The sequence below is a fragment of the Phaenicophaeus curvirostris genome, chromosome 8, assembly GCF_032191515.1.
Source record: "Phaenicophaeus curvirostris isolate KB17595 chromosome 8, BPBGC_Pcur_1.0, whole genome shotgun sequence".
NCBI classification, from domain to species: Eukaryota; Metazoa; Chordata; class Aves; order Cuculiformes; family Cuculidae; genus Phaenicophaeus; species Phaenicophaeus curvirostris.
In genome coordinates, this window is record NC_091399.1 from 11,643,416 (window position 1) to 11,659,643 (window position 16,228).

The following is a 16,228-nucleotide window of genomic DNA, read 5'->3' on the forward strand; positions in this document are numbered from 1 at the left end:
GGCAGCCTGGTTTCCATAACATTTGCCTGCTATTTTCTCCTAGGCTGATCATGCTTTCAAAATGGCAATGCAAATAGGAGAGTCACAGCTGCCTTGCTTTCAACAGCAAACTTTGAGGTGTTTTTCTCAGCAAAAAGTTTACTTTACATTTCATTCTGCTTGCTACTCTTGTCACTTCAAAGCAGAGAACCTTTGAAAAGGTGTCACAGAGAATTCAGAAGAGAGAATTTTTGTTTCCTTACACTTATCTCCAGTTCTTCCTGTACTCAGGGAAGAGGACAGGGTAGGATATATGTGATGGAGAGGCAGGAAGAATCTGGAAATTCTGGGTTATTATGTTCTAATCATTAAGGAAACTCTGGAGATGAAGACAAACAATGCGAATAAGATGCTTTGTTAAAATATTTTGGTAATAGCTATAATGACTCTAGTCTCAAACACAGTAACAAAAATCTTCCTTTCTTTTACCAGACTCTTTGAAACCTTCTTATGAACTACTGATGTTCCCCCAGATATTCCAAAGATAATTCCCCCTTTTTTATTCCCTAAAGATTTAAATCTGTTTAGGAAGGGGCTCTGCAGAGCGAAGTAAAGGTTTTCTTAAGGCTCATTGGTAGAAAGTCCCCAGAAGAACAGATCTGCGATACAGGCATTTCTTTAAATGTAGTTTGAATCATTGGAAGCAGTTATTTGCTAATGGACAGAAATCATAGAATCGTAGAATAGTTTGAGTTGGAAGGGACCTTAACGATCATGTAGTTCCAACCCCCCTGCCATGGGCATGGAAACCTCCCACTAGATCAGACTGCCCAAGGCCCCATCCAACCTGGCCTTGAAAACCTCCAGGGATGGGGCAGCCACAACTCCCCTGGGCAACCTGTTCCACTGCCTCACTACTCTCATGTTGAAGAAATTCTTCAAGCCTAAATTTGCCCCTCTCCAGTTTATACCCATTCCCTCTCATCCTATCACTACAAGCCTTTGTAAACAGTACCTCCACAACTTTCTCGTAGGGCCGTTTTAGATACTGGAAGGTTGCTATAAGGTCTCCTTGGAGCCTTCTCTTCTCCAGGCTAAACAAACCCAACTCTCTCAGCCTGTCCTCACATGGAAGGTGCTCCAGCCCTCGGATCATCTTTGTAGTCCTCCTCTGGATCTGTTCCAACAGTTCCATATCCTTGTAATGTTGAGGATTCCAGAAATGGACACAACACTGCAGATGAAGTCTCACAAGAGGGGAATAGAGGGGCAGAATCACCTCCCTCAACCTGCTGGCCACGCTTCTTTTGATGCAGTCCAGGATATGGTTGGCCTTCTGGGCTGCAAGCACACATTTCTGGCTCACGTCGAGCTTCTCATCGACCAGCACTTCCAAGTCCTTCCCTGGAGGGCAGATTTCAATCATGTCATCCCCCATCATGTACTGAAATTGGGGATTGCCCTGACCCAGGTGTAGGACTTTGTACTTGGCCTTGTTGAACCTAATGAGGTTCTCAGAGGCCCACTTCTCCAGCCTGTCCAGGTCCCTTTGGATGATATCCTGTCCTTTTGGTGTGGCAACTGTACTGCTCAGCTTGGTGTCATCTACAAACTTGCTGAGGTTGCACTTGATCTCACTGTCAATATCATTGATGAAGATATTAAGCAGCACTGGTCCCAGTATGGAGCCCTGAGGGACACCACTTGTCACGGATCTCCATCTGGACTTTGAGCCATCGACCACTACTCTTGAATAAGACCATTCAACCAGTTTCTTACCCACCAAATAGACCATCCATCAAATTCATCTCTCTCCAATTTAGAGAGAAGGATGCTGTCAGGGACCGTGTCAAAGGCTTTACGGAAGTCCAGATAGATCACATCTGTTGGTTTACCCACATCCACTGCTGCAGTTATTCCATCACAGAAAGCCACTAGGTTGGTCATACAGTTTCTGCCCTTGGTGAAGCTGTGCTGGCTGCCATTAATCACCTCCATGTCCTCCGTGTCCTTTGCATGTCTTCTAGGAAGATCTCTCCCACAATCTTCCCAGGCACAGAGGTGAGGCTGACAGGTTGGTAGTTCCCAGGGTCATCTTTTCTACTCCTTTTAAAAATGGGCACGATATTACCCTTCTTCCAGTCACCAGGGACTTCTTATTGCCATGACTTTTCAAATATCATGGAGAATGGCTTGGCAATGACATCGGCCAATTTCCTCAGGATTCTGGGATGCATCTCATCAGGTCCCATAGACTTATAAATGTTCAGATTCCTTAAGTGGTCACAAACCTGATCCTCCTCTATTGTGGGAGGGGGTTTACCCCGCTGGTCACCACCTTGCTGTCCCATGACCCAGGAGGTGTGATGAGAGTGGTTATCAGTGAAGACTGAGGCAAAAAAGTTAAGTACCTCAGCCTTTTCCTCATCTGTTGATATGAGGTCACCATTCCCAACCATCAGTGGGGGTACGTTCTCTTTAACCTTCCTCTTCAGATTGACATACCTGTAGAAGCCCTTCTTGTTAGTCTTCACTTCCGCTGCCAGTTTGTCTCCAGTTGCACCTTGGCCTTCCTGACCGCATCCCTGCACAACTGGGCAGCATCCCTATACACTTCCCAGGTTCCTTGGCTCTGCTTGCACTGCCTGTGCAGTTCCCTCTTCTTTAGTTTAACCAGCAGGTCTCGACTCAGCCATGCTGCTCTGTTCCCTTCCCTGCCTGATTTTCTGCGTATGGGGGCCAATAAATGTAGTGAGCACTTGGCTTAAGAATCCTGACAAAAAGGAGAAAGCTGCCATTTTCTAGCAGATGTTTGTAAAAAACTAGATTAAGTAGAAAGCAATAACAAACCGGTTGTTCTCCCTTACCTGAGGCTGGTGTCTGTGTAAGGCATGGCCATTAGCTGAGAATCCGTCTTCTCACTGAGGGCGCTCTGAAATAGGAGGAAAGCAAAAAGATGACACAAAGCAAAAACAATAACCATTTCCTTGGTTTAGCACTACATAAAACATGATGCACATCTAAACCAGAAAGTGAATGTTTAAAAGGTTGCAAAGATTAATCAGTGCCCTGAGCAACAGATACACATTTCAGTTGTTCATGTTTCACCATTGGGAAAATGTCCACCATTTAAGTTGGAAACACAAAAACTCAAGCTTTTTGAAATACAGCCAAATTTGAGAGACAAAGAAGGTATGCTATCGCCACACTCATACTTGTCATCCATGTGCAAAATTTACTCAGTGATGTCAGTTTTGCAGAATTCTTCTGAAGTCATACCCACTTTGCACTACTGTCAAAATATACTACCCACAACAACACTCCTGGTATTTTGAAACACTAGAAGCACCCTGCTCAAATGTTCTACCATTCTCCTTTGGACACCAGTGGGATGAATCTTAAGTTTAGTATTTGATAATTTTTCTCTAGGATAGTGTGTTAGTTCCCACATTGTTAAGTCAAATTTCTTTTAAGGCTGTTTCTTAATCAAAAACTTAATCAAATAAAACACTCCAAAAATTCATGGTCTTAATTTCATCATCTCTATTGGTATGCCATATAAATGAAAGGGATTTAAAAAAAATGAGAAGTATGAGAACAAATCTCATAATTCTGTAGTTTTACCGAAAATGTATCTATCAAAAATATGAAAAACCAAAGTAGAAATATTTAAACAAAACCCATCAGCCCTTGTCCATAAGCCAGATGAATATGCTGTACATTACATTTCTCTCCATTAGTCAACTGTTTATCCTTATTCTTACACAAGCTTAGAGAAGTCTTTAAAGGCATTTCAGAAAACACTGAATGCATACTGACGACTGCTAAAAAAATTACAACTCTTTATCTTGAAACCAAGAGCAGGAATGGAAGCACTTCGAGAACATAATAATTAACTACACCTAGCAATTCAAGAAGGGAAGCGTTAGGTACCCTAATTACAGGCACCACTGCCACTTTTGTCTATAATGACAAGTGCAGACAAGTAAGAGCATATTTTGTTATGTTGTCTGAAATTATCTTCTCATTCTATGGACTTAGCAGCATAAACCTGCCTACCTGCATAACCCGTGCTTTCTGCTGTTGGGTATTTGATAACCTTCTAGACCTCGTTCGTTCAACTTCATGTCTATGAACCCATCCTCGAAGTTCATGATTCAGCCTAGAAAAACCCACAGCATTAACAGATGTTTCAAAGAACAATGGCTGCACATTTTAATTTAGAAAGCAGTTTAACTAGCTACTATAGAGACACTGCAGATTGTTACTAAAATAAGTTATGAGTAAAAAAGTAGTAGAGTAAGAAAATATTACTGTAAGATTAAATCTATGAGGGAATTTGTGAGGAAAAATTATAAATTATTTGGATCATGGACGTTTCAATATAAAGCAGACAGTACTTTCTTTTGCTCAATGAACAGTAATTCTGAAATTACTAGAAGGACTATTGAAATTTGAAATCAAAAGTTGATCAATTCAAGACAAAATATTGATTAAGACGACTAACATATAGCAAATAGATTTGAGAAAGAACAGACAAAGCAGAATGGAGATAAGATTAGCGATACACTCATATCTTCAGAAAAAGTGGAGCTAGGTATTTTCTAACACTTAGCAAAGCAAATTTGCAACATTAGGTAAGGCTACTTGTAGCAGAAACTCAACAGTAGGAGACCATCTTTTACATACTTCAGATGGAACAGGCTCTTATCTGGATTTGATTTCCTTATTTTATTTCTACATATGAAATGATTTCTCTTTCGAGTCATGAAAAAACCTTCAAGCAATTAGAAAATTGTTATTCAGTTATTGCTAAATTACTAGTGTGAAAACTGAGTGAAAATCATTACTAAAAACATCAAAAGAAGACAAAGATCTAAGTCAATCTCTGGTTTCCATTGCAGCAGAAACTGAACAGTGCAGACAGAGCCACAAGTGACACACTGGAAGAACGCTACAAGTGGACAATAACATCACCCAGACCTGACTGTCCAGTAACACTCACCCAACACACAATTCATATTTGGACACTTCATAAAAGCTTAAATGCTCAGATAAAGTTGTTTGCTCACCTGAGTGACTCTGTCCGGTTGATCAGGGGCTGACAAGGCGGGGGTGGTGGTGAAATATATAACAGTGGTTCTTCTGTGACTATCATCAGTGCTTTGTTATCAGATACAGAATGATCATATCTGGATGAAAAAAAAGATGACATCAAGAAATCCCTTAAAATACCTTTTAATGAACCTTTAATCAAATCCACAGAATAAGCACAACCATTGGCAAACACACAAAGGTTACAACTACTCAATAAAGGTTTCTATCAAATATCCAATGTGCTCAGTTGATTCCCCAAAGGGGTCTAACACCACCTAACAGACAGCTGAGCGTGGGCAGATGTTGGATCTCTTCCCAAATAGGCCAGATATAGAAAGAAAACAAAGCCTGTAAAATATTCCTCACAAGATGTAAACTATGAGACATTTGCAAAGGCAACTTTCTTTCATTCCAGAGTCATGCAAGATTTGCTACAGAAATAATAAATTTATTAGCCATTAAAACTATTTAGAAGTAAAGACCATTAGCTATATGACAATGGAGCAGCCACAAACCATATCACAAGTGAGCGGAGATGATTTACATCTCTGACAGTTTCCAGAATTTAGCTTGGCTTTGATAAAAAGTGAAAAAATTGTATTTCAACACAAAAATCCACAGCACTCCCAGCAACAAAGTAAATGCTAATATTCATTTCTCATGGTTATCCATACCTCCTCAGATGTTTACTAATCTCCAAACACTTCTGGTAAGTTCCTCTCTTGATAGGGTAACAGCCTCAGTCCTATTAGTTTTGACAGAGACCTTTAGTACCTAAACCTCAATGTCTCACATTCCCCTTCCTTTCCCAGCTTTCCCTCCATCTTCACGCCTGCCACTCCTGTTTATTGTACCTAGAACTGATAAAGGAGAATATGCAGCAAAGATCTCACTGCTTGCTGAAAACCAAGGAGAAAGAATAAAAGAAAAGGAGGAGGTACAGGCACTAGAATATCCTCTTAAGAGGACCACCCTATTACTACATGGCAAAAGTCATGGTCTGAAAGGTGCCACATAGCACACAAAGACCTCACCGTTGTTACAACCTTAAACTGTTCTTTATTTATTGCCTTCTTTCTGCATGGCAAAATACATTAGGGCTTTCTGCACATCTGTGCCTGGCTTTGTTCAACCAGCCAAAACTCTACACTGGAAATGGACAAGCTTGTAAGGGAATAAATAAATAAATCTTGTAAGGGGAATAAATGAGCTGGATTAGCCAGACTTCAATCTGGAGACAATTATATGTTCACTTATGCACTGAATGCTACAGATCTAGAAGCTTGAAAGCAACTAGATAAGTAGTGGGTAAGCATAAGGATGGAGAGAGATTTCTAAAAAAATACAGTGCTGAGCTCAGAGCTCCTAATCATGAACGTCCCTGGTCTTCTCTTTGAAAATAAATACTCCAGCTTAAAAATAAAGAAGAGAGAGATAACATGACAAATACTATAACTATGCAAACTAAAATAAAGATCACGGGAAAAAAAAAAAATCAAAACAGATGAAGAACTGAAGGTCATGAAAATCTCCTAGAAATATGTTTATATGCTCAGTTTCACCACACTCTCCTTAACACCATACAAGACGACAAAACTAGCCATGTGTACCCTTCTGAAGCTTTAAGTATTGGGCAATTCTGGGGATAAAACATCATATTCATTTGAAAAGCAACTTGGTAAACTTGGTTGAATAACAAAGCAAAATGATCAGCTTTCAAAACACTGTGCTTGTAAGCGTTGCTCTATAAAAGCAGCAATAACACTGACCAAAAAGGTCAGCAAAAAGGGCAGTGAGGTCTAAAAGCACCATTGCCCTCTGCCAATGAAAATGTGTTAAAGATTCTCATCTCACCTATTATTCTTTTCAGGAATGACAACACCAGGTACTTTCTGAGCTGTGCTGGATTCCTTGCTAGCTGAGAACTCCAGAAGATTTCTGGTCCGGTGGCTGACGCTTGCAGTAGAATCAACTTCATTGGGATCTTTTTCAAATACACTGGAAAACATAACAGCCATATATAAATGGTCTGCAAGGCACTTTACTGTAAGATGTTAAATATGTAGGTGTATAACTTTCTGGCTGCTGCTATATCACAAGGGTAAGGTTCATGTCATAGTTGGAATACAATATATAAGGAAAACATACCTACCAAATATTGTGCCTGGAATATTATGCCAGGCATCTAACAAAAATGTACAAAAACATATGTATGTTCGATTCTAATCGGATTTAGAAACATTGACAGGGCTGACAATCCCATCTACATAGTAGCAGCAGGACATGGTCCCAACTACCCTGCCATTCCAGTCTGCGCTTGCACTGATAGAGGAATCTTCCCCTGGCAGCTGCTCAGCCAGCCAGCCATGCAATGTGGGTACATCTGTGCTGCTTTCCATGCAAAGCAAGGTATTGGCATGTCACACGTAACCTGGAAAACCAGTGAAAAGACTGCTATACAAAATCAACCGCATTCTAGTTCAGAATGGCAATTTACAATTGAGAAATCCTGGAAGTACAAAAGAAACACTTCAAGGTATCCTCTCCAGAGGCTAGCTTCACTCTTCAACAAACCTGATTTATTTATATTTACAAAAATCAAGTTCTAACCTTCTCAGCTGACAACAGCAGAGCATCAACTGCAGCAACACAGGAAAAATACAAAAGACAAGATCCCAACATGCCAATGATATCTTTGCTATGCATCTTGATCACTGCCCTCAGAGTACATTTTAACTCATGCCTCGCCTCTCCTGACTAGTAGATCATGAACTCTGCAGGTCTCATTTTCCTGTTTGTTACACTGCACCACAAGCAACTAATACTAATGTTAATAACAGAGAAAGGCAAGAATTATCAAGCAGGGCAGACTAAATACTCCACAACTAAGCAGAAGGCACACAGACATAGTTGCCTAGCAATCCTCTCTCTTTTGCCAATACATACGCACTCCTGTTAGCAGTAACCCAGGTCTCCCTGTGAGTAATTGTGTCATGCTCTGTAGAACTGCTGGAGCCAGGCAATTCCAGATTCAGGCTGATGTTGCTTGGATGGCCTCCTCTCCTTCATGTTTCCAGGCAGCAACACAGAACCAGGGCAGCAGAAATGCTACAAGCTCTGTTTTCAATAGTGACAGTGGGCAGAAAAGTACTTAAAGTTTCCTTACTGTGTATAGACACTAGCACCCAAATGTCTCGCTGCTCCTACTGCATAGCATAGAAAGCTGGATGGTTAATTCAACAGCCTCAGACTCATAGACCAGGCAACATCAGGCTATCCAATTTCACTGAAACAATGCGCGCTACCTACTGTATTTTATGACATCATGTTTCTTCTCTTCCAATGAAAGCATTGGCACTGGTAAGAGAATCTCAAGCCCAGAACCAGAGCTCAAAACTAAGGCTAATACTTCAAGGAATGCCACATGTTCCTGTTGGAAGTCACTCATCTGTGAAATGTCCTTACTTTATCTAATTTGAAGCCACGAAAGCTAGAAGTATGGAATTTATTAATGAAATCAAGAACATCCATCAGAAGGTCTGAAAGTCGTAACTGTCCTGCAAACCACTTCTCCACAGCCTGAAGTGTATCAGCCATCCAAAGCGTTGGCATTTTATCCTGTCCTGCTTCTCCCCCTTCCTATTCAAATTTTCCTATTCAAAGGTTCACTGAATCAGAGAAGCTATCCATGTAATTTTTAGTTAAAGCTAACCAGTAGAATCATAACAAATCTGCATTTTCCATGATGGTTCTTCCTTCCCATTTGCCTTGCTCTGCAAAGGTGATTCTTGTTATTTCAGGTTACAGCTTGGTGAGGTGACTAGTTTGCGATGAAGCGCCACATGCAACAACATACTACTTCAGATGACTCTAAACAAAAGTAGAGAAATCCAAACCAGGTCCATCAAGGATAAAGATAAGCACCGCTCTGCAATCAGAGCTAATCTTCAGGTTTTGTAATTTAGTTTTAGCTGTACAGCCACTCCAAATCACAAACATCTTATTTTATTATATCAGCTTTAATAAAGAGTAAATATTTTTACTCTTCTCATGCTTAAAAAGATCTTAATCATTTCATCAAAATTAAAATTTCACTTTTGGCAGCAAAGTATGAGATGTTTCAAACTGAAAGAAGATATCTTCAGCAGCAAAAGACAAAGCAGGAGGTGAACAGAGTATTTATGCCAGTAAGGATGGCAAACACCACGGCTCCCACTTCTGAGAACATGGGCACCAACTTGAGAACAAAATGTAGTGGTATTTATTGCAATGCCCCTTCCTTTACCAGTATTGTTATTTTCCACAAAATGATTCCTCTGAGGCAGGGCTAGCAGCAATTCCTGCCTTAAGGTACATGGGCTACATTTGCCTCCTCTTTCCCACTTACTTTTTTTGGGATCTTGGAGATGATCAATAGCTTCCTTCTCAAAGTTTCAAATATATCTAAAAAATAAAATAAATTCCCTTTCCTCACTCCTTTGGTTTATGGCAAACCTTTACCTTTGTTTTTGACCCAAAATCAAAAGAACTTTCATTTGGGGTAAGGAAAAGCCCCACCAGCTGAAATACTGCTCTGCTCCCATCTTCTAGTTACTCAGGGAGTTCTGTTAGTTTTTTCTCCCCATCTCAATAGAAGATGATGTTGTTCTGTTGAATCATTTCTTCCCCTCTCTTTCTCTCATAAGAGGTCATTTGTGGAGTTTGTAAGTAGGGCTCCATCTTCAGGTAACAGATAGGAGAGGACATGTAGGTAATGGTCAATATCCTCTGACTTCTCATTCTCAAAGACCTTTCCTTGCCAAGTGCATACATGAGGGTACAACATAAAATACCAAAAATATTCCTCCTTTGACGTCTTAAATTGAGATGGGGGGCAATAGCATAACTTAGGACCACAGAACACCCTTAGCAGCTGAGGCAAAGGATGGATCTCTCCTGCAGAGCTACACCTGGGAACACCTGCCCACATGAGGCATACTGATCTAGGCAGAGTAGCAATAATACAAGCTAGAACAGGAAGGCTCTACAGACCAGTTCCCAACAACTTAACACTGAAGATGAATTCAATATCGAACATTTAAAATCATCAGGTTGAAGAGGCTAAAACCATGAGGTTGAAGAGACTAAAACCATCAGGTTGAAGAGACTAAAACCAGTGAAAAAGAAAGGTATGTGATCCCATTCAGAGGCAAAAAGGCTTCTGAAAAATACTGTTTTCAGCTAAGATCGCAATAGTTGCTTAAAAAAGAACAGTTTTAACATGATAGATAGCAAAGACATGGACAAGTCTTTCATTCTGCTGGGCTACAAGATGAGAACTTAGAAAAGAGCAAGCACTTCGGCATATCTGCCCTAAGCAAGTCCTACTACTTGCAGGAATTGAGTTACTGCCCTACATTAAACGTCAAAAAAGACTAAAGGTGAGAAATGGCTTTACTGGACAAGATGACCACTTAAAAGCTGGAAACTTTTCCATTTGGCCACACTTACATACCTGGGGTATTTAGCAAGGTTTGGCAGCCTGCACTTGGATGTCCCAGAAACTGCCAGCATTAAAGTGTTTTCACACAGGCAAACACCGTGTCCAAGCTGGCTGAACCCTTGGCTTGTTTAAGATGCAAAATCAGATCCAAGGGAAAAAAGAAAGAACTGCTAAATAGTTCATGCAGATGTTTGTTCAGAAGTGTAGATAAATTTGATTATAGGAGGGAAAGAAAAGCAACACCCCTGTCATGTTTTCTCCAGGCATTCAACAGCACCTGATATTTTAGCTGTATTTTTACTTCTTTGGTTTGGATGTCAGCCTGATAAGTGTGATAGCAATTCTTGCCAGGAGCCCAAACTAAATTTCTTTCGTACTTCTGGCTGAACAAACTCCATGCACTTCAAGTTTTGAATACTGACATTTAAGTTGTACAGTAATTTGCACACAAAGGCCAAGAGTGATATCATAACAAAGTTTTCTGGAGACAGTACCATCTCTGACAACGAGCTAGGATGTTTCCAACAGGCTAAAGCTCACATTGCAAGGAGACAACAACAGAGGACCTTGTCTTCTTCCTAACTGATTTCAGACAAAGCTGTCACAGTGCCAAACACTCTCTGTAAAGTATTTCTCATTCCCTATACCTGATGACAGCAACGCACTACCTTCTCCTGCTAGGTTGCTCCAGAGCTACCCTCTGCAAGTGCAAAGCTAGTCCAGCCTCTTTCTCTGAAGAAATCAATTGAAACTAGAAGGATATCTTTTTTGTCTTGTGTTGTGCTTTCTTTAAGAGACAATTTATTTTTCAGAAAGCTATTAGAAAAGAAAGGAAGGAAGCAAGTATCAACACCCAGAGCATTTATTTTTGCTTAGAAAACTATATACAGCTATTTGTAAGTTTTTACAGCCTAAGCTTAGTCACCTTAATGCATATTACTCAGGAGGATTGTTGGTGTCTTTTCAAACATGCCACAACACTGCCCAATCTCACAACTAAGCCTACCTCCTAGAGCAGCATGGTGGTGAGATCCAGACCATACTGAGATCCCTCCAATATTTACAAATACATTTCTGGGGTCAATACCAGATTCCCTACCAGACTTCCATCCTCACGCCCCTACTCCCATGTTCAACATCACAGATTACCCACACACAGATTGTATTTGTCAGCATGAAAAAAAATCTCTCTGCAGAATAATGTTATCACCTAGACTCGTTTGCCAAGAGCTGCCACATCCTGGACTGCTTCTCATAATATTAAAACAGCAGAAGGGCACAGGCTCAGTCCTCCACAAAGCACCACAAACATCTTGCCACTTACATACATGGTCTACAAGACTTAAGACCAATAAACAAGATTATGTATGAGGCAGTGCTAGTACAATGCTTACCCACTAATGCAGAAGAAAATATAAAACTAACCACAGAGTCAACTGTCTAGATGTGTTTTTGTAGGATGCCGAATGCCCAAAAGCCCTGCACTGCATCTCCACCAACCTGCTGCAGGCCATGGAGAGTTTGTAGGACTGCCTGTCCTTCAGCTTCACATCCCTGTCCCCAAACCGCTCTACTGCTTCCATGCCTTCTCCAATTCGATGGAAACAGGCAGCTAAAGAAAAAGCCTATATATCTGTTCTTCTGCTTATCTCTAGCCTTCAAAGTATTCTATCACTTACAATTAAGGAAGTGAGAAGCATCTTACAGTAAAGCCAGCTACGGGAATTTCTGTTTGCTACAGAATTTAGGGGGCGAAAATTCCACGTCTTTTTTTGCTGGGAGGTCACTCTCTCTTTGCAATGGTTCATTAAACAATAAAATATTCACTATGAAGACATTTGAACCAAAACACCATGTGCCTGAATGCTGTCATACCTCCATACAAGTGTGCAAGTGAAATAATTTCCTATGTAAAAGAAATGGCAAACATTTTCACAAAGTTTCAAATCAGATTTATGACCAGTTGACCACTGCATAGAAATTAGATATCCCACAAATGGTTGCGTTTGGGGAAAAAAATACTTTTGCTGAACTATAAGCCTGCATGCATATTATAACAAAAATTTACTTATTTAGGTAAGAAGTTGCAGGAACTGAAAGTGTACTGGAAACTTCTGTCATTAAGGACTAAGCAGAACAGCAACCATGACAACTACATTTGTGGCACTATAATTCAGTGACACCTCTATAAAAGGAAGGAGTGAAATCTTAGGTGACAGTTTGTATATCCCACATTCTGGGCCTTCCAAAGGGTATTGCACAATCAACATTCATGCCACCTCAACACAGTCTAGTTTAATTGCAGTGCAAGCATTTATTCTGCAAGGAAGAAAAAAAAAAAAGGCGAAATTCCCTGCAAATTTGCCATCACATTCCTCCTCACTGCCTAAGTCCAGTACTGATGCAGACCACGCAGTTCAGGCATGACAGTTACATTGGCATGCTCAACCAGACACCCAAGAATTTTTGCTTTATTTTACTAAACAACAAATCAGGCCAGAAAGCTAACTCTGTCACACTTGTATAGTTACTGATTATTGTAAAGATACAAACATAAACTGGCCTTTCAGTTTACTTTGACAGCAGTTTCTTGCTGTCAAGCTCAACCCCTTACTCATTCCTAGCAGTAAAGAAGCTGACACAAGAACTTTAGAGCACTGTAGTAAAAGACTTCCCAAGCCTCTCAAAACTAACAAGAGCTTCATGCATTCCAACTGCTCACTGTAATGTGGCAGCAATTAAAATTTCTCCCATCTTCAGAAAGATCACTGGTTCTATTAGTTCTCACCAAGTGTCTCTCAAATGAGTGGTAATGTTTACAAATGGAGACAGGATGTACAAATTAGTCACTTAGCACTTGGAAGTTGATTTTTCTGCCCAATAGTCAAGAATCCCAACACAAATCCTAAATGCACTAATGAATGGTCTAACTTAAAGTAAACTACATCAAAGTAAAATTATCAGCTGTATTTCACTGCATGAGATAAACAATATTTGCACTTACTGCAAATACTTCAAAAGTAATTTCAGCTTTGCAAACTTTCTAATATTATTAAAAATACAAACAACAACACTGTAAAAGTTTATCATAGTCAGAAACAAAGTCTTCTTCCAGACTTATCCCATCCCATTCCTTTACTTTCACTGGGGTTTTGAGGACAAATTGGGACATTGCTGACTGGGAATCTCCTGAAATATCTTCCCTTTTTGAAAAGTGAACAGCATCACATAAAACGTCTTTATGTTCCAAAGCCAAGTTAAATAGACAGGTATAAGCAAGATGTGTCCCTTTTTACTCTCTTCTCTTCCACAGATTTCTGTATATGGTGTCTGGGAAGTAAAGCTCTCTGGTTCCTGTGCCCCACCAATACAGTTCAAACTACCACTTCAACCAAACAGGGAGAGGGAATAACCTTTTCATCAGACCTGGGAGTCAAGTAATACAGGGCTTACATTGTAACAAGGAAGACTGCAGCAAGATACATCTAACGGACAAGATTGCAAAGCACTGGAACGAAGAGTGGTGTTTCTTGCACTGGGTACTAGAAGCGGCTTAAACTCACAGCTATTGAGATTAGCATGGGTTCAGACAAGCAGATGAGCTCTCAAGCTCTATGACTTCTTCTCTAAGAGTTCTCAACACAGCTCTTATTTTTTCAGGGGTAACCAGAGCAGAAGAACTGCTGTACACTGCACTAACAAAGAGCCAAGCCAAGAGAAATTAAAAAGACAAGACTTAGCTCTTGTTGCCAGAAGGATTTCAAAAGGAACCATTCCACAAAGGAGTCTCCTTTCGTGCAGGAAGAAACAGAAGGATGGAAGTCATGTTCCAAGCTGACTTTAAAACACAGCAGTGATTGCATTGAAGATTCAAACCAAAAATCGCAGGACAGCACACTGTTATGCAAAGAGGAATCCTAGGTAGCTTACCCCAATGGACCATAATTCAACATTATGAAAGCCACTATCACCATCACACACAAGGTCCTTCTCTTTGGAGATGATACTTTGAGCTTCTGGTTCTAGACAGGAAAAAAACAGGGAAGACATGAAATAAAAAAGGAGCACAGACATGCAAAGGCATTTCAGAAGCTGAATACATCAAATTATGTTCGCTTTTCAGATTTACATTTGCCTAATTATGTATGACTACAAGCCAGGAGTACTTAAAAATAAACCCCTTTTATTTGTTCATTATATTTAGCTTCTACCCAGCCTATCCACTCAGTCAAATCTTCAGAAGTACTATGAAATAAGGAATTAAGAGTCAACAAGGCAATGCAACAGCTGTCTGTCTTGACCTAGAGTTCGTAGAAGTCCTCCTCAGAGTGGGAGGCTGGGCTAGAAAACCCCAAAGGTCTTCCAGTCAACATTTCTATGGTTCTGTTCAAATGTCTTCCACCTGAGCAACTGACTTCATATAAAGTCAGATCATCTTCACAAACTCTTACCTCTAACACTACTTCATCCAGCTGCCTCTTCAACGTTCTGTTTTCTTTCTTGAGTTTCTCGTTCTCCAATAAGGCTGCCTCCAGCCTTGCCTCCAGTCCCAACATGTATTCTTTCTTTTTCTTCCGTGACTGAAAAGCTGACTCCCTGTTTTTGATCATGCGCTGCTGTCTTCTCAAGACATTGACCTAGAAAATACAAAGGCTTGTATTGATCCGCGTGTAAAGAGTGCCCCTATTTCATGCATAATTTCTGCTCCACTACTTTTTCAAAAGTCTTCATGAATAACTTCTTGCACTCTGCTTCAAATGAAGTGAAACATTCAGCACAGAGGCAACTAGGAACACATCTCCAAGAGTTATGGCACATGGATAATGAAAAAACAGGTCCTGCTCTGCCTCTGTTTTCTACTACATTCTTAAACTTCTCCTACATGGAGAAGATATAATGTATATTCAAGCAGTAGTTTAACTTGATAAATCAAATCAAAAAGACAGAAAATACATATCTAGAGGTCTGCCAGGTGTCAAGAAAGTCTGTCACCTTCACTTGCATGATTTTAAAGGCTCCAATCAGTCTTAACTTTTCCAGCTCCGCTATAAGTTTTTTAGATTTTGAATGCTGTTGCTGACCTCAGATTGCACATTCTGTATGTATCAAGCACTTATACCACACTTTAAATGCAGACTCTCAGCGCATCTATTTTAATTCAGATCAGGAGTGTGGCACATCACAGAACAGTTACTGAGAGAGCACACAAAGTGGATTCCTTCCAGATAAAGCTAAACCAGAAAATGTACTCAAATGTATTCAGTCTGCAAGACCACACAAGGACAGATCAAATTAACTCCCCTCATTCTTGAACAGTCTTGACTCTGCTTTGTTTCCCAAGCAGAAATAGTCTATCATCATTTATCATTTTGTGGTTTACACTGAATGGGATGACCTAGACTGAAAGCATCTTGTTGCTGACAATAATGATAATCAATACTGCAAAGCTATACAAAACTTTCAAGTTTACACACTACTCTGTTGATTTCCCTTTCCTCACAGATTAGCAACAGCAACTCTATATTTATTGAAAACAGAAGACTTCCACCACATTATAAGGCTACAACAGGATGCACCATAATGACGTTTACACTGAAAGAGAAACGCATGCTGTTATCTCACACAGATCTGAATATCCTCCAGCATCTACCAACACATGTACTGGAGTAA

At 40.1% G+C, this 16,228-nt stretch overlaps 1 protein-coding gene across 2 annotated transcripts in view; it reads right to left on the reverse strand.

Moving 5' to 3' along the window:
- ATF6 (activating transcription factor 6) overlaps positions 1-16,228 on the reverse strand; it is an 82,994-nt gene that overhangs the window by 55,215 nt on the left and 11,551 nt on the right. For both annotated transcript variants that reach the window (XM_069862462.1, XM_069862463.1), the window contains exons 8-13: positions 15,010-15,195; positions 14,489-14,580; positions 6,931-7,074; positions 5,052-5,171; positions 4,039-4,141; positions 2,847-2,911 (exon numbers count right to left, since the gene is read on the reverse strand). In XM_069862462.1, the coding sequence (XP_069718563.1) occupies positions 2,847-2,911; positions 4,039-4,141; positions 5,052-5,171; positions 6,931-7,074; positions 14,489-14,580; positions 15,010-15,195 (710 nt within the window). The remainder of the gene's footprint in view (positions 1-2,846; positions 2,912-4,038; positions 4,142-5,051; positions 5,172-6,930; positions 7,075-14,488; positions 14,581-15,009; positions 15,196-16,228) is intronic.